Source organism: Carcharhinus amblyrhynchos, chromosome 28, assembly GCF_965287045.1.
Source record: "Carcharhinus amblyrhynchos chromosome 28, sCarAmb.v2.hapA, whole genome shotgun sequence".
NCBI classification, from domain to species: Eukaryota; Metazoa; Chordata; class Chondrichthyes; order Carcharhiniformes; family Carcharhinidae; genus Carcharhinus; species Carcharhinus amblyrhynchos.
In genome coordinates this window covers 35,147,188-35,166,408 of record NC_137351.1, presented here as the reverse complement: position 1 = coordinate 35,166,408, position 19,221 = coordinate 35,147,188, and the positions used below count along the sequence as shown (strand labels likewise).

The following is a 19,221-nucleotide window of genomic DNA, read 5'->3' as shown; positions in this document are numbered from 1 at the left end:
TTGCAGTTGGCATCTTCTGAATCTCTTTCGCTTGTGGACAGCTCGAGGACAAAACTTGTCCGTAAAATAGCAGCTTAATTTTCCACGCGAGGGTTAACTCAGCACAGCATTGAAGGCAGGGGGACTGCTGGGCTGAATGATGACTTCATCACCAATTTCTACTGTTCTTATTTAACCCAGGGCGTTGAGAGTTGATCACACTCCCAGAAATGTTACAATGAAAAATGAGTTTAATCAAAATACAGAAACAGTTCTCATAATCCGAACAATAATTTATAACAAAATATTGCATTGTAACGGACCCTCATTAGTTAATCAAAAACTAGAAAATCATCAATTAAACCCTTATACACTTGCATAACATTTACTAGAAAGAAATTGTGAAGAACCTAAACCTGAAGGAAAATGATTAAGATACTAACAATTGTTAACTTGAGACCTCCATAGCCCAGTGCTGATTCTACACGAGGCCCAGCCACTAACAATTTAACACGTCTCACTCCAAGATTGAGATGTGCACACTTAGATATATATTTGCTTCTACATTATTAACATTATTTTACAAATTCACAGCCTTTGCGATAAGCTTTGCCAACAATGAGCTTGGATCCTTGCTAACTGATTTCTCATTACCTATTTGTGAATTATCGTGGGATATTTTGTCACATTAAAATCATTCTAAAATGTCACTGCCTGTCTATCTACTGGATGGCTGTTCTTGGATAGAAAATTTGAGTCCAGTTAACACCCTCCCACTGAGTAGTTTTTTTAAAGTTTATTTACTAGTGTCAGAAGTAGGCCTATATTAACACTGCAATGTAGTTACTGTGAATTCCCCTGCCCGCCACACTCCAACGCCTGTTCAGGTACACTGAGGGAGAATTTAGCACGGCCAGTGCACCCAACCAGCACGTCTTTCAGATTGTGGGAGGAAACCGGAGCACCTGGAGGAAACCCATGCAGAGATGGGGAGAATGTGTAGACTCTGCACAGACAGTCACCCAAGCTGGGATTTGAACCCAAGTCTCTAGTGCTGTGAGGCAGCAGTGCTAACCACTGTGCTGCCGTGCCACACCACCTCCACCTCCTCCTCTCTCTACACCCCCCCCCCCCCCCCCCCCGTGTAGTAAAGCTCCATGCTAAGAGTGTGAATTTATAACTTTGTCCAGTAAATGCTGGTAAGTTTCCTCACCATGCTAGTAAATTAACCTATTGCCACCATTAACCAGAATCCTCCACAGCTTAAAGCTGCCAATAACCAGCATCGCCACGTGAATACAAAGGGTGAATTCCTGCAGTCACCATTATAGAATGCTGTATATTAAACCAAATCTACAAATTCTAAGTTACAAAGAATACAAAATATTTTCTTTTGTGCAAAGTCAGAAATTACTTCTTAGGAACTTAACAAACTTTGTCTAGTTAAAAAACTTGGTTTTGTCAGTGTTGCCTTTTTGATGGAGATTTTCTTCAGACGTCTTCTGCCGTTTCACCATCTGTTTCTTGCCAGTTTAATGGTTATTCTGTCTGATTTTGATAGTGACAGTTTTCACTTCTGTGTATTCCCTCAGTCCGTATTCACCCCTGTTTGACACAACACAATAAAACTCAGCGTGATTCATTAACTCAGAGTTCTGATCAAAGAATATCCACCCGCAGACATTTACAAGAAGATTACCCGCAACTTTCAGTCCTCACTATGTGCTGTCGGACTGATCTCCCATTTCTGTAGAGTTTCCCTGGTGAAACTGCTATTCCCAAACAAGTGAATGTGCTGAGACTTCCACTGGTCTGATGTGAGAGGTGCAGACTCATTGATACCACATTGAACACCCTCCCCATTTCCTGCCTTCCTACCTGACCCCCACCTAAAGCAGATCCCGTGTTGGTAGAAAGGCAGAGAGAGGGAACTCTCCTTTCCGTCCACACAGGAATGAACCACTTTGCTGAAATTTCTCAACTTGTACACTGCAAAACCCAAAATTATTAGATCAAACTTCATCCCTCTGCCAGGCGCCTGACAGTCAACCAGTGAAATTGGTCATTAAAACCTTTCTTACACATACCCATTTCAGCCTGGACATTACTGGTGGCCAGTGTTCCCGTCAAAACACTGGGCTTGCAGGAGACAACGCTGCTAAACACCAGCTTAGCACTTCTGTCAAACAGCAGTGACCAGGAAGCTGATGTCAGAACTAAATTTTCACAAAACCATCACTCCCAATAATTACCAGGCTTCATTTTTGGTTTGTGGAGATAATAAACATTCTTCAAACCTGAGCTAGCCTGTGACTAAACCCACTGGAAGGGAAAGCAGGCAGTGTATCGTTCTGTAAAGCCGCAAATACTGAATTTAACTGTGAACATACCCAAAATTCGAGCGACAGGAAGCGGCCAATGGGCTTCCTGCTTAAATTATATCAAACCACAGTCCGAGAAGGTCCACTAGTGCAAAAATATCGCAGTGAGACGAACGACATGCTCAGAATCTCCTTCCTCGTCCTGGTCTGAACAGCTAGCTCACGATCTACCAACTATCTTATAAAAAGAGCAAGTCCAATTCAAATGGAGGGTTCAGTTCAGAGGGGGGTGGGTGGGGACGGGGGTGGGTGGGCAGGGTGGGGGGGGGGTGCCCAATGGGAAACGAGCAGCGGGGGCTTAAAACCCACTGCCTCGGGCCGGACCAGTATTGCGTGGGTCTCTGGGATTGGACCTACGTGCTGTGTCCAATAAGGAGTTATGTACGGTGATGTAAGACTGGCCTTGGCAAGATTCTTCTAGATTCTCTCAAGTAGAGCATGCTTTGTACTTAGCTCACCATGGTAACAGAGTGATAAGGGACACAGACTGCCCTGGCCTCATCAATGAAGTGAGTTCTTTTAAGAGTGTTGCTGGACTTCTCATAGTTAGAGACGAAACACTTCAAATGGGAAATTAAAATATTGCAGATACTGGATGTCTGAATTAAAAACTGGGAATTCTGGACCTACTCTGTGATCAGCAGGAAGGATCTCATTAACATCAGGAGTGAAAGGTCTTCAATTTGCGAGGTACTTTCCAAATAAAAAGCGTCATAAGGAAGTGGCCTTGGAAATAATAGAACAATTAGTAGTCATTTTCTAAAATTCTTTGGACTCTGGACTGGTTCCCACAGATTGGAGAGTAGCTAATGTAAATCTACTTCTCAAAAAGGGAGGTAGAAAGAAAACAGGGAACTATAGAGCAGTGAGCCTAATGTCAGCACTGGGGAAGTTGCCAGAGTCCATTATCAAGGACGTCATAACTCAGTATTTGGAAGGCAGTGGGATAATCAGACACAGTCAGCATGGATTTACAGAGGGGAAATCATGCTTGACAAATCTATTCGAATTCTTTGAGGATGTAACTGGTAGAATTGACTGAGGAGAACCAGTGGATGTGGTTTATTAATGCTTTCAACAAGGCCTTACATAACAGATTACTGTGTAAAGTTAAAGCACTTGGATTGCAAGTAGTGTCTTGAGACGGACAGAAAGCTGGTTAACAGATAGGAAGCAAAGAGTTGGCAAAAATTGATCTTTTTTCAATTGGCAAGCAGTGACTAGTGGGGTTCCGCAGGGATCTCTGATAGGCCCCCAACTGTTCACATTGTATATTAATGATTTGGAAGAGGGAACTGAATGTATTATCTCCAAATTTGCAGATGATGCAAAGTTGGGTGGGAGGGTGAGCTGTGAGCAGGATGCAGAGATGCTTCAGTGTGATTTGGACAGGCTGATGGTGTGGGGATCTGCATGGCAGGTGCAGTATAATGTGGGTAAATGTGAGGTTATCCACTTTGGTAGCAATAATAGGAAGACAGATTATTATTTGAATGGGTGTAAATTGAGAGAGGTGGGTACGCAACAAGACTTTGGAATCCTCGTGCATCAGTCGCTGAAAGTAAGCGTGAGGGTACAGCAGGCAGTAAAGAAGGCAAATGGTATGTTGGCCTTTGTAGTGAGTGGATTTGAGTATAGGAATAGGGATGTTTTACTGCAGTTGTACAGGGAGTTGGTGTGGCCACACCTGGAGTATTGCCTGTAGTTTTGGTGTCCTTATCTGAGGAAAGATGTCCTTGCTACAGAGGGAGCACAGCGGAGGTTTACCAGGCTGATTCCTGGGATGGCATGGCTGTCATTGCCAGGAGATACTAAATCAGTTAGGATTATATTCACTGGAGTTTAGAAAAGTGAGAAGGATCTCATAGAAACTTATAAAATTCTAACAGGGTTAGTCAGGATAGATTCAGAAAGAATGTCCCCAGTGGTGGGGCTGTCTAGAACAAGGACTCATAGTTTGGGGATAAGGGGTAAATGTTTTAGGACTGAGATAAGGAGAAATCTCTTCACCCAGAGAGTGGTGAATCTGTGGAATTCACTGCCACAGAAAGTAGTTGAGGTCAAAACGTTGTCTGATTTCAAGAAGAAATTTGATATCGCTCCTGAAGCTAAAGGGCTGAAGGGATATGGAGGGGGGTGGGGTGGATGGTGGGATCAGGACATTGAATTTGATGAACAGCCATGATCAAAATGAATGGTGAAGTAGCTGAAGGCTGAATGGCCGACTCTGCTTAGAGTCAGAGAGGTTTACAGCATGGAAACAGGCCCTTCAGCCCAACTTGTCCATGCCGCCCTTTGTTTATAACCCCCAAGCTAGTCCCAATTGCCCACATTTGGTCCATATCCCTCTATACCCATCTTACCCATGTAACTGTCTAAACGCTTTTTAAAAGACAAAATTGTATCTACCTGTGGTAGCTTGTTCCAGACACTCACCACTCTGAAAAAATTGCCCCTCTGGACCCTCTTGTATCTCTCCCCTCTCACCTTAAACCTGTGCCCTCTAGTTTTAGACTCCCCAGTCTTTGGGAAAAGATATTGACTATCTAACTGATCTATGTCCCTCATTATTTTATAGACCTCTATAAGGTCACCCCTCAGCCTCCTACGCTCCAGCGAAAAAAATCCCAGTCTGTTCAGCCTCTCCTTAGAACTCAAACCATCAAGTCCCAGTAGCATCCTAGTAAATCTTTTCTGCACTCTTTCTAGTTTAATAATATCCTTTCTATAATAGGGTGACCAGAACTGTACACAATATTCCAAGTGTGGCCTTACCAATGTCTTGTACAACTTCAACAAGACGTCCCAACTCCTAGTTACAATGTTTCTACAAAGGCGAGAGAACTGAAGTGACCCACAGCAGCCTATCCGGTGTGGACAGGACCACAACTTTCCCACACTCAGTCAGTTTTTGGGAGAGCAGTGAATTGTGTGCTGTTTTTTTTACAGTCTGATTGTAAAGTGATGGGTTGCCAGTTTTACAGGGTGCCCCAATCTTACAGTGTGCTGGAAGATCCCCTCCTCACCCCATCTGCACCCCCTCCCACCACCATCAGTAGCATGTTTCCCCACCCCCTTCCCAACATAGCTTACTAGCATCAGGGCATTATGCCCTACCTGTTCATGAACCCACTCTCAGACCCCACCCACATTTACGCCCACGTGTTAACTTGGCACTGCCCAGCCACGTCCCAGAGCAGCCAGGGTCCTCATTAGCCTCCGAACCCCGAGTATCACAGCTGACCTCTGCTAATGGAGGCTAGCAGTGATTCTTGCTGGGTTTTTGCGTTGCCCGATGATCTGGACAGCTGGGAGAATCCGGTGTCGAGTGGGCTAAGAATACTTAAATACTACTTTAGAGATGCTAATCAGCCTGGTGCAAGGGACCTGGACGATGGTATTGTATTTGGTGCTGGGCGTTAAATCCGTTTTTAGGCCCACACACAATTTTCCAGGACTGGTGCAGATTATGCCAGGCTCGGCGAGGCTGGAAAATCATGGCTGTAAGCTCTGCTTCTCTCTTTACTGATGCTGCCGGACTTGCTGAGTATTCCCAGCTGTTCCAGTTTCAAGGGGAGTCTGGATCCAAGCCTTGGGAAGATGTTTTGAGCAGTGATATCTTCTGGCTACTGTTCAAGTACAAGCAGTGACACTCTGGATTTCTTCCCCTGAGACTGGGGTATGTTTTGGGACTGTGCAGGTGTTTAGTGACCATATAATATGAAGGTGAGTAAGATATCAGTGTGAGACTTGCTCATTGAAAGTTATAGAGGCAAATGACCATTCTCTGCCCCAACATTCAAGCAAATACAGAAGATGTAAGTACCAAGGCTGTGTGATAACCCCTTTCTATTTAAAATCTATCTGTGGCTTTCCATTTCCTAGATTTACTGCAGTCTGCCTTGATGAAATACTCTTTAGTTTTCGCATGCAGGCAACTGAGGTTAAAGTGTTCACCGCAGACACACATGAACTCCAGTTTACTGCAGTGTTCTTCTCCACTCTGCACCCGATTTGCAAACCATTCTCCATCTTTTCGATTCTACATGCAAGAAACTCAGCTTGTCCCTGAATGTTGCTCAGAGTAAACTGCACCCAGTCATCCAGATATCCCCCCAACCCAAATATGTTAAAGACATCACTCTGGAATGTGCTGAACACTTCTCAAAACTCGCAGCCACCTCGCTCAAAAGGTCACCATTGACGAGGAGATTAAAGACTCTTAGCTGAGTGAATTTAGACTTGTACAACTATGGCAGTGTGTATTTGACAACAAGGCAAGTTAACAGAAATCCCAGTTGTCACCACACTCCTCCTCTGCAGTGGGACCTGGCCTGTGTTTCAATGATATGTAAGAGCCCCAGAGAAATCCTGTCAGCTACGCCTCCACCACATCCTCCAGATTAAATGAACGAAAGCTTGTGTCCTTGACACGAGCTCCACAAGAGTTCAGGCAAAAGTCTGAAAAAAATCAACCACAATAGACTAGATGCTTCTGAATGGCTGGAAAGAATCTTCCCCCACCAGGTCCTGCCAGGAGGGTAGAGATAGACTAAGGTCCCAGAAACAAAACCATGATTCAGGGAAGGCTGGAGTTTTCCAAGTTAATGATCTAGTGGTGGCCAGGAACCATGCAGCAAGACTGACATTGTGGAAAGAACAGGACCAGTTTCCTACATTGTAGAAATACAAAGTTGTCTTGTGAAATAACATGTGGATCACTTGAGGAAAAGAGTTGGGCTTGATGCAGGGCACCAACAGGTACCCCCTGTAGAGGACTGGAGTTCAGCGGTTACTGATAAAGAGATCCTGTAGTAAGTGTGGAGCCAGGGACAACAGCTACTGAAGATCCTGGAATGGTGAGTTCACTATTTGCCGAAGCTTTCTCAGGCACCTTACTCATTGAAGATCAGAATATCGAATTGAAATGTTCCTCCAGACAGAGTGAAACTGTGATGAGATTTTCACAACGGTTCCCTGCTGGTCTTGTTGAGTGGTGCTTGCCTTTGTTTAATGATGTTCCTTCTGTTTTCTCCATAGGTGAACTCCAAAGCTCAAGATGGAAAGAGTGTGGTGGCATGGCCCCTTTAAGGGGGAGGTGGGGGGGGGGGTGCATGGAGAGGGGGGGTGGGGGGTGGGCAGAGAGTTTAATCGTGTCGTCTAGTTCATAGAATCATAGAACCCTACAGTGCAGAAAGAGGCCCTTCGGCCCATCGAGTCTGCACCCAACACAATCCCACCCAGGCCCTACCCCCATATCTCTACATATTATACCCACTAATCCCCTCTAACCTACACATCCGTGGAAACTAAGGGGCAATTTCTTAGCATGGCCAATTAACCTAACCCGCACATCTTTGGACTGTGGGAGGAAACCGGAGCACCCGGAGGAAACCCATGAAGACATGAGGAGAATGTGCAAACTCCACACAGACAGTGACCTGAGCTGGAGGACCCTGGAGCTGTGAAGCAGCAGTGTTAACCACTGTGCTACCGTGCCGTGGTTCTGTCAGACCACTGCTTGTGCTTGTAAATATTGCTGTCAATAAACCCTTCTTAATGTGAAGTCACGATGAAATTATTACACAGCCAGAGATCTGCGGGGTTGAGAATCAGCCTGTTCAGACAAATGACGACACACAGCAGAAACTCATCATCCTCCAACTGAGGGACAGTCGACAATTAAAGCAACTTTAGCTATTGAGCATCCAGAGGAGTTCAACTCACTCCCAGTCCTTTCCCCCAGATTAGGATACACCTTGGACCTTTCTGTTCTACTCAAAATAGAAATCACCCTCAATGGTGGCACAGTGATTAGCACTGCTGCCTCACAATGCCAGGGACCCAGGTTTGATTCCAGCCTTGGGTGACTGTGGAGTTTCTTATTTCTCATCTCCATTCTGTCCGTCATCCCAAAACACAACAAATTCCACTGATAACATCCAGCAGTTTGACTCCGCCAATCTCAATGATCTACCATTGCTGTATGTCTGATACCCAGTACGACCTGAGCGGAAATCCCTTCTAACCAAATTGCAAAGCCTTTCTATTCAGTTCTCCCCATGTCTGTGCGGGTTTCCTCCAGGTGCTCCGGTTTCCTCCCACACTCCAAAGATGTGTGGCTTAGATAGATTAGCCACGGGAAATGTGTGAGGTCTTGAGGTAACAGAAGCATGAATGAAGGTTTCAGGAGTAGATGAACTGAGACTGGGGCAAAGTTGATCAGGTTTACAGTGTGTGAAAGTGGAAGTGATGGTGTGGATTTGTGGCTGGAACTGCAGCTCAAACATGACCAACGGCTGTGAAGAGTGCTCTAGCCCCAGGCAAAGGAACAAGGTCAGTGGCTTTGGGGAGGCAATGGCCAAGGGGTACTATTGCTAGGCAATTAATCCAGATCCTCAGCTAATGTTCTGGGGACCTGGGTTCGAATCCTGCTAGATGGTGGAATTTGAATTCAACAAAAAAATCTGGATTAAGAATCTACTAAAGACCATGAAACAGTTGTCAATTGTCGGAAAATTCATCTGGTTCACTAATGTCCTTTAGGGAAGGAAATCCAGCGTCGTTACCCGGGTCTGCTCTACATGTGACTCCAGGGCCACAGCAATGAGGTCAAACGTCCTCTGAATAAGGGCAGTTAGGGATGGGCAATAAATGCTGGCCTGCCAATGACACAAAGAAATCCCACAACACCAGTTTAAAGTCCAAACAGGTTTATTTGTAGCAAAAGCCTCAAGCTTTCGGGACAGCCTGTCCCTTCGTTAGGTGGCCGGGAGTTCTGGAGTTTCCCAAAAATGAACTAAAAAAAGAGTTAGTGCAGATCCGATGGGCCAAATGGCCTTCTTCTGTACACAGTAAGAAGTCTGACACCAGGTTTAAGCCCATCCGATTTATTTGATAGTAAACTCACTAGCTTTCGGGTTTGTCCCTTCGTCAGGTGAGTTTACTATCAAATAAATGGGTTGGGCTTAAACCTGGTGTTGTCAGACTCCTTACTGTGTTTACTCTAGTCCAACGCCGGCATCTCCACATCACTTCTTCTGTACTGAAGGATTCTATGATTCTAGGATCACTGGGATCCTCCCATTCCCCGGACAGGATCCCTGCTGAAACCAAAGCTGGGTAGGTGCCTGGAAGCATCTTGTTGAGTGTTGGTGAGGGAGAGGGCTGGGGAGTAACTGCCCCCACTCCCCCGAACAGGATTACCATCCTGTGGGGGAGTTACCCTCCAGCGGGGGTGGGGGGGGGGGCCTGTCAGCTGTGGCCACAGAGTAAGTACCTCACTAGAAGATGTCCGACTATTGCAGCAAGGTCATCTGCTGACCATCCGATTGGGTGGACAGCACGAGGAACCCATCCGCTGCCTTTAATTGGACAGATCCTGCCAACGAGAGGACCAGCTTGTGGCGTGGCACTGCCCGCTGGTGCAGCGGACGGGGTGGGGGGGGGGGGGCTCAGAAATAGCCCCAAACAGCCCTCACTTTACACCTGGGAAGAGCTGCACTCTGAATTTGTGTCCCAATAAGATTCCTACAGCCTGAGCTGTTCCTGTTCATTATCCAGTCATTCTAACTACCCCAGTTCAAGAGTCCTACACACAATTACCTACTATAACCTCAGATAGACATTTCGATCAGATATAGCTTACATTAACCAACAGACTGAAAACAGAGGGGAAAGCGGGTCAGTCTCAGTGGATTGACAGAAAAGATTATTCAATATTTTAATTCAGACACAGGAAGAGGAACTAACCAGCTCGAGCTATATTCAGATGAAAATATATGGTATAAAAATTCTTACAGTTCTCTTCCATTTCCAGACATCTTGAAGCCTCCAAAAGGTGCCTGAGCATGAAGGGCATTGTAGCAATTAATCCTGAAACACAAACAGAAATAGATTTAAACTTCTGTATATCCCGATACAGGGACTTGATGAGGTGAGGCAGAGTCCGCCATCTGCTGGCTGATACTGTATAACACAGTAAGGAGTCTGACAACACCAGGTTTCAGTCCAACCGATTTATTTGATAGTAAACTCACAAGCTTTCGGGTTAGTCCCTTCGTCAGGTGAATGGAGAGTTCTGGCCTCAGACAGAGCATATAAAGCACAGACAGTTTACAGATTACTGATTAGAATGCGAATCCTTACACCTAACCTGCTGTTCAAGTCTTAAAGTTGCCGACAATGTGAGTGGAAGGAGCACTGATCACAGGTTAAAGAGATGTGTATTGTCCCCAGACAGCACAGTGAGTGAGGTTTTGCAAACCCAGGCAAGTCACGGGGGTTACAGATAGTGCGACATGAACCCAAGATCCCTGTTGAGACCGTCCTCATGTGTGTGGAACTTGGCTATCAGTCTCTGCTCAGCGACTCTGCGCTGTCGTGTGTCGTGAAGGTCGCCTTGGAGAATGCTTACCCGAAGGTCAGAGACTGAATGCCCGTGACCGCTGAAGTGTTCGCCAACAGGAAGGGAACAGTCTTGCCTGGTGATTGTCGAGCAATGTTCAACTGCTGACAACTGCCAGTTTCCAGATGCAATTTTACAACTCATCCGCTTTATCCTGGACCACAATGTCTTCACCTTCAACAACCAGTTTTTCATCCAGACACACGGAGCAGCCATGGGGACCAAATTTGCACCTCAATATGCCAACATCTTCATGCACAGGTTCGAACAAGACTTCTTCACTGCACAGAATCTTCAACCGATGCTGTACACTAGATACATCGATGACATTTTCTTCCTTTGGCCTCATGGTGAACAATCACTGAAACAACTATATGATGATATCAACAAATTCCACCCCACCATCAGACTCACCATGGACTATTCCCCAGAATCGGTTGCATTCTTGGACACACGCATCTCCATTAAGGACGGTCACCTCAGCACCTCACTGTACTGCAAGCCCACAGACAATCTCACAATGCTCCACTTCTCCAGTTTCCACCCTAAACATGTTAAAGAAGCTATTCCCTATGGACAAGCCCTCCGTATACACAGGATTTGATCAGATGAGGAGGATCGTGACAGACACCTCCAGACCCTGAAAGATGCCCTCATAAGAACAGGATATGGCGCTCGACTCACAGATCGACAGTTCCGATGCGCCACAGCGAAAAACCGCACCGATCTCCTCAGAAGACAAACACGGGACACAGTGGACAGAGTACCCTTTGCCGTCCAGTACTTCCCCGGAGCGGAGAAGCTACGACATCTTCTCCAGAGTCTTCAACATGTCATTGATGAAGACGAACATCACGCCGGAGCCATCCCCACACCCCCACTTCTTGCCTTCAGACAACCACACAACCTCAAACAGACCATTGTTCGCAGCAAACTACCCAGCCTTCAGGAGAACAGTGAACACAATACCACACAACCCTGTCACAGCAACCTCTGCAAGACATGCCGGATCATCGACACGGATACCATCATCACACGTGAGAATACCATCCATCAGGTACACGGTAAATACTCTTGCAACTCAGCCAACGTTGTCTACCTGATACGTTGCAAGAAAGGATGTCCCGAAGCATGGTACATTGGGGAGACCATGCAGACGCTACGACAACGGATGAATGGACATCGCTCGACAATCACCAGGCAAGACTGTTCCCTTCCTGATGGCGAACACTTCAGTGGTCACAGACTTTCAGCCTCTGACCTTTGGGTAAGCATTCTCTAAGGCGGCCTTCACCACACACGACAACGCAGAGTCGCTGAACAGAGACTGATAGCCAAGTTCCGCACACATGAGGACGGTCTCAACCGGGATCTTGGGTTCATGTCGCACTATCTGTAACCCCCGTGACTTGCCTGGGTTTGCAAAACCTCACTTACTGTGCTGTCTGGGGACAATACACATCTCTTTAACCTGTGATCAGTGCTCCTTCCACACACATTGTCGGCTACTTTAAGACTTGAACAGCAGGTTAGGTGTAAAGATTCACATTCTAATCAGTAATCTGTAAACTGTCTGTGCTTTATATGCTCTGTCTGAGGCCAGAACTCTCCATTCACCTGACGAAGGGGCTAACCCGAAAGCTTGTGAGTTTACTATCAAATAAATCGGTTGGACTGAAACCTGGTGTTGTCAGACTTTTTACTGTGTTTACCCCAGTCCAACGCCGGCATATCCACATCATGCAGTATTTAACCAGGCACCTCAACAGGCTGAGCATTGCTGCCAGTTACCTGTGTGTGTTCATAGAATCCGTATAGTGCAGGAGGCCATCAGGCCCATCAAATCTGTACTGTCCACAATCCCACCCAGGTCCTATTCCTGTAACCCCACACATTTACCCTGCTAATCCCCCTGACACTAAGGGGCAATTTTAGCATGGCCAATCTACCTAACCCGCACATCTTTGAACCATGGGAAGAAACTGGAGCACCTGGAGGAAACCCACGCAGATACAGGGAGAATGTGCAAACTCCACACAGACAGTGACCTGAGGCCGGAATTGAACCCAGGACCCTGGAGCTGTGACTCAGCAGCACTTAGCCCTGTGCCACCGTGTTATAGCGTCCTCATGGGCAGGACTAACAGATTAAAGTCATCAGAAGCCATTTGGCCCCTCAAGCCTGCTCCACCATTCAGTGAGATCACTGAGCTGATGGTCACCTCAACTGCACTCTCTTGTCTGTCCCCCAATAATCGTCGAAACCCGTTTCAATCTGAAATCTCTCTAACTCACCCAGGGACATATTTAGTGATCCAGCCTCCACTCTGGGATGGAGAATTCCAAACACTATTGACCCTCTGAGAGGAACTTCCTCTCCAGCTCAGTTTTAAATGGGAGGATCCCGATTTTGGAACTCTGCCACCTGGTTCTAGATTCCCACAGGAAGGGAGAGACTCAGTCCAGTCCCTTCACAAACTTGTTTATGTTTTAATAAGATCACCTCTTATTCTTCTAAACTCCAACTGAGTACGAGCCCCAACCTGCTCAACTTTTCCCCTTAAGGCAAACCCCTTCATCCCAGGAATCAGACTGGTGAACCTCTCTGAACTGCTTCCAATATAATTATATCTCTCCTTAAGTAGGAGGATGAAAGCTGGGTACATTAGTGCAATCACATCAATACCCTGGACAGTTACAGAGAGATGTTTAAACTCTATTCTCCTTGAAACAAAGGCCAACACTCCACTTGTCTTCCTGATTACTTGCTGTGCCTTATGCTAATCTTTTCTGATTCACATACAAGGCCATACAGCTGTACTGCAGTGTTCTGCCGTCTCTTGCTATTAAAATAATATTCTGCCAAAGTGGACAACCTCACGATTTCCCCACATTATTCTCCACCTGCTCATTCACTGTTTATATTCCCTTGGAGACTCTTTGTATCCCCCTCAATGTTTGCTTTCTGACCTATTTTTATATCATCAGTAAATCTGGCGACAATACGAGTCAAATAACAAAATTAGATTTTGATTAGTTGAGGCTACAGCGCTGATTCCTGTGACTCTTCACCAGCCTGAAAATGAGCCTTTTATCAAAGAACAAAGACCAGTACAGCACAGGGACAAGTCCTTCAGCCCTCCAAACCCACGCCGATCATGATGTCTGCCTAAACTAAAACCGTTTGCACTTACAGAGTCCGTATCTTTCCATTCCCATCCTATCCATGGATTCCTCCAGATGCCCCTTAAATGTCACTATCGTACCTGCTCCCATCACCTCCCCAGGCATCACATCCCAGATATCTAGATCCCTAGTACCTTTTCTACCCTGGGAAAGAGCATCTGACTATCCACTGTGTCTATGCCACTCAATCTTATAGACCTCTATCTGGTCACTCCTGAACCTCTGTCGCTCTAGTGAGAACAAACTGAGTTTATCCAACCTCTCCTGGTAACTAATACCCTCCAAACCAGAAACATCCTGGTAAACCTCTTCTTTACCCTCACCAAAGCATCCATATCTTAGTGTGGTGACCAGAATTGTACACAATATTCCAAATGAGGCCTGACCAAGGTTCTGTATAGTTGCAACATGACTTGTCAATTTTTATACTCAGTGTCCCCGTTTGATGAAGGCAGGCATGCCGTGTGTCTTCAACTACCTTATCCACCTGCATTGCCACTTCCATGACCAGTGAACATGTACGCCCAGTTCTCTTTGCCTGTCAATACTCCTAAGGGTTCTACCATTTACTGTATAACTCCTACATGCATCGGACCTTCCAAAATGCATTACCTCACATTTGTCCAGATTAAACTCCATCTGCCATCTCTCTGCCCAAGTCTCCAACCGGTCTATGTCCTGCTGTATCCTCTTCACTATCCACAATTCTACCAACTTTTGTGTAATGTGTGAACTTACGAATCAGACCAGCTACATTTTCCTCCAGATTATTTACATATACTATAAACAACAAAGGTCCCAGAACTGATCCCTCTGGAACACTGCTCGTCACAGCCTTCCATTCAGAAAAGCCCCTCTACTGCTACCCTCTGTCTTCTATCGCCAAGATGTGGAGATGCCAGCGTTGAGCTGGGGTAAACACAGTAAGAAGTCTCACAACACCATTCGGAAGGAGCAAACCCCAAAAGCTAGTGGTGTTTACTGCCAAATAAACCTGTTGGACTTTAACCTGGTGTTATGAGACTTCTTTCTATGGCCAAGTCAGTTCTGTACCCATCTTGCCAGCTCTTGTGACTTCACCTTTTGCAGCAGTCTACCATGAGGTATCTTGTCAAAGGCTTTACTGAAGTTCATGTATACAACACCCACTGCCTTTCTCTCATCTATCATCTTCATCACTTCTTCGAAAAACTCAATCAAGTTAGTGAGGCATGACCTCCCCTTCACAAAACCATGCTGTTCATCACTAATAAGTCCATTTCTTTCCAAATGTGAGTAAATCCTGTCCTTAAGAATCTTTTCCAATAATTTTCCAACCACTGATGTAAGGTTCACCGGTCTATAATTTCCTGGATTATCCCTGTTGCCCTTCTTAAACAATGGAACAACGTTGGCAATCCTCCAATCCTCTGGAACTTCACCTGTAGCCAATGAGGATACAAAAATTTCTGTCAAGACCCCAGCAGTTTCCATCCTCGCCTCCCTCAGTATTTTGGAGTAAATCCCACCAGGCCCTGGGGACTTATCAACTTTAATGCTTTTTAAGATGCTCAATACCTCCTCCTTTTTGATATCGACATGACCCAGAATATCTGCACACCCTACCCTCGGCTCCTCATCCATCAAGTCCCTCTCTTTGGTGAATTCTGAGGCAAAGTATTCATTTAGTATCTCACCCATTTCCTCAGCTTCCACACATAGATTCCCTTCACCATCCTTGAATGGACCAATCCTTTTCCTTGCGCTTTACATATATATAAATTACCTTAGAATTTTCCTTAATCCTGTTGGCCAAGGACTTTTCATGGCCTCTTTTAACCTTCCTAACTCCTTCCTTAAGTTCCTTCCTATGTTCTTTATATTCTTCAAAGGTTTCATCTGTCCTAAGCCTTTTAGACCTTACAAATGCTTCCTTTTCCTTTTTGACGAGGCTCATAATACCGCTCTTGATCCAGGGTTCCCGATACACGCCACACTTATCCTTCATCCTCACAGGTACATGCTGGCCCTGGATTCCAATCAACTGACATTTGAAAGACTCCCACGTTGAATGTTGATTTCCCCTCAAACAGCCTCCCCCAATCCACATTCTCCAGATCCTGTCTAATGTTGTTGTTGTTAGTCTTCCCCCAGTTTAACATCTTTGCCCAAGGACCACTCCTGTCCTTATCCACAAGCATCTTAACATTTAGGGAATTATGATCACTGTTTCCGAAATGCTCTCCTACTGAAACTTCAATCATTTGGCTGGACTCATTCCCCAGTGTAGAGTCTAATATAGCCCGAGTTGGGCTATACTGTATCAAGAAACCCTCCTGGATGCTGCTTACAAACTCTGCCCCATCCAAACTCCTAACAGTGAGTGAGTCCCAGTCAATATAGGGAAAGTTAAAATCACCTATCACTACCCTGTTGATTTTGCATCTTTCCAAAATCTGTCTGCCAGTCTGCTCCTCTATCTCCCTCCGGCTTTTGGGAGGCTTGTAATAAACCCCCAATGTTGCGACTGCTCCCTTCCTGTTCCTGAGCTCTATCTTCATTGCCTCGCTGCCTGAACCCTCCGAGGTGTCCTCCCTCAGTACAGCTGTGAGATTCTCCTTAACCAGTAATGCCACTCCCCCACCCCTTTTACATCCCCCTCTACCCTGCCTGAAACATCTAAATCCTGGAGTGTTTAGCTGCCAATCCTGTCCCTCTTTCAAACCAAATCTCTGTAATACCAACAATATCATAGTTCCAAATACTAATCCAAGTTCTAAGTTCACCTATTTTACCTGTTATACTCCTCGTGTTGAAACAAATGCACTTCAGATCACCAGTCCCGCTGTGTTTGAAAACCACTCCCAGCCTGCTCTTCCTCTTAATCTTACTGGCCTTAGTCCGTAGCTCTCCCTCAGATATTTCTCCTGCTCTGGTTCCCACCCCCCTGCCATACTAGTTTAAACTCTCCCGAATAACTCTAGCAAATCTACCTGCCAAGATACTGGTGCCTCTCCAGTTTAGGTGTAACCTGTCCTTCTTGTACAGGTCCCACCTGTCCTGGAAGAGCTTCCAATGATCAAGATATCCAAACCCCTCCCTCCGACACCAGCTCTTTCACCATGTGTTTAGTTGCACTATCCTCTTATTCTGAATCCCATTGGCACGTGGCACAGGAAGTAATCCTGAAATTACGATCCTAGATTTACTACCTAATCTCTGAACTCACCTTGCAGAACCTTGTCACTCTTCCTACATATGGTGTTAGTACCAATGTGTACTACAACCTCTGGCTCTTCACCCTCTTCCTTCAGAATGTCCCATGCCTGTTCAGAGACATCCTTGGCCCTGGCACCAGGGAGTCAACACACCATCCTGGAGTCTCTTCCCTTGGCCACACCTGTCTGTGCCCCTGACCATAGGGCTCCCTATAACTATCGCTGTTCTGTTCCTTAACCCTCCTGTTGAACAACAGAGCCATTCACACTGCCCCTGCTGATTATCCTGACTTTCTGATAGTTATCGTGTGCAGTAACTCCCCACATCGACACCCCCCCTGACATAGGCTCCAGTCCAGGGAGGTATTTAATGGCTGGAATTTAATGGCCTCTTCCACTGGTGGGATTTTCCGTTCCCGCTGAATGGATTTTTGAACAACTCATTGTGTTTTCCAGCCCTGCCCCCACTGTGACAGGGCTGTAAAATTCTGCTCCATGTGGAAATGAATCTGATCTCAGGAAATAACAAACAGCGAGGGCACAGGAGAGAGGGTGGGTGAAGGTCCTTCTGTAAATTAACGGACTGAATCTTACAGAGTGGAAAGAGGCCATTTGGCCCATTGTGCAGACCTGGGCTAGAAGGGTGTTGTGGTTAGTTCCATCCTGCTGTTCTTTCCCGTTGCTTTCTAAATCTTCCCCTTATCCAATACATGTTCACTTCCTTTGGAAAGTTCTGACTGAATCAGCTTCCATTGCCCTATCAGGTAGTGCTATCGCCTGCTAAAGATATCACTTCATCTCACCTCTGGTTCTTTTTTAAAATTTGTTTATGGGAAGTGGTATTGCTGTCGTGGTCAGTGTTTATTACCCATCCCCTTGAGAAGAGGCATAATTATTCTAAATCTGTGTCCTTTTGGTCATTGACCCACTCACAAGTGGAAACCATTACTTGACTCCATCAAGATCCCCCAGTTTTGAAAGCTCCCCCTCCCCCCTGCTAAATTATCTCTCATTCTCACTCATGACCTTTTCCTCGGAGGGTCAGTGAGATTCTCTTCCCTGGAGGTCAGTGGAGGCAGAGATATCGAGGATTTTTGTGGCTGAGTTTGGAACATTCCTGATTGGGTAGAGGAACATAAGAACATAAGAACATAAGAAATAGGAGCAGGAGTAGGCCATCTAGCCCTTCGAGCCTGCCCCGCCATTCAATAAGATCATGACTGATCTGTCGTGGCTCAGTTCCACTTTCCCGCCCTCTCCCCATAACCCTTAATCCCCTCTCTTATCAAAAACCCATCAACCCGCTTCTTAAAAATATTTAGCGAGGCAGCCTCCACCACTTCAACGGGCAGAGAATTCCAGAGATTCACCACCCTTTGAGTGAAGAAGTTCCTCCTCAACTCCGTTCTAAACCGCCTCCCCTTTATCTTGAGGCTGTGCCCCCTAGTCCTACTGTCTTTTTTGAGGAAGGTAAAGAGGGAAGTGAAGATGAGGCCACAATCTCGTCCTTCTCAAATGGTGCAGCAAGCTCGAGGGGCTGAATGGCCTTCTCCTGCTCCTAACTGTTAAGCTACAGAGGATGTCTCTGAGAATTCAGGAACCGCAGTCACAATGTTTGGACTGGGTGGTTGCTAAGTTTGGAGCATTTTCCAGGGAAGCTCGGGCGGGGGACGGGGGGGAGGGGGGCTGCAATGATTTGCTCACCTCCAGCTGACGGATAACTCAGTCACTGCTGCACCAGGTATAAACCATCTCCTGGGGGAGGGAACCAAACTGTCGCCCCACCCATTGCTGCTCTGAGTCTCATCCCATTTAATCAGAACCCACTTTGTTATTTCCATTAGAAATCTTTCACAATAGAACACAGCTGGTGCTGAAACAGTCATATCAGAAAAAAATGTATTTTTTACCAAACTGTTCCAGACTGAAGGGCAGATGCCAATGTCAAAGCTTTGTCAATGTTCTTGGTGAATACTCCAGCTGTCAGTCCAAACTCAGTGTCATTGGCTCTTTTAATAACCTCCTCTGTGCTTCTAAACTTCATTATCACTTGCACGGGTCCAAAGATCTGT

The 19,221-nt window shown here is 45.9% G+C and overlaps 1 protein-coding gene across 1 annotated transcript in view; it reads right to left on the bottom strand.

Annotated features, from left to right (window-relative positions):
- Window positions 1–1,122: 1,122 nt before the first annotated feature.
- The window catches only part of aldh1a3 (aldehyde dehydrogenase 1 family, member A3), a 149,855-nt gene continuing 131,756 nt past the window's right edge, over window positions 1,123–19,221 (bottom strand). Inside the window, exons 8-10 of the mRNA XM_080214456.1 lie at window positions 19,060–19,217; window positions 10,161–10,235; window positions 1,123–1,584 (exon numbers count right to left, since the gene is read on the bottom strand). Coding sequence (XP_080070582.1) covers window positions 1,512–1,584; window positions 10,161–10,235; window positions 19,060–19,217 — 306 coding nt within the window. The 3' untranslated portion in view covers window positions 1,123–1,511. The remainder of the gene's footprint in view (window positions 1,585–10,160; window positions 10,236–19,059; window positions 19,218–19,221) is intronic.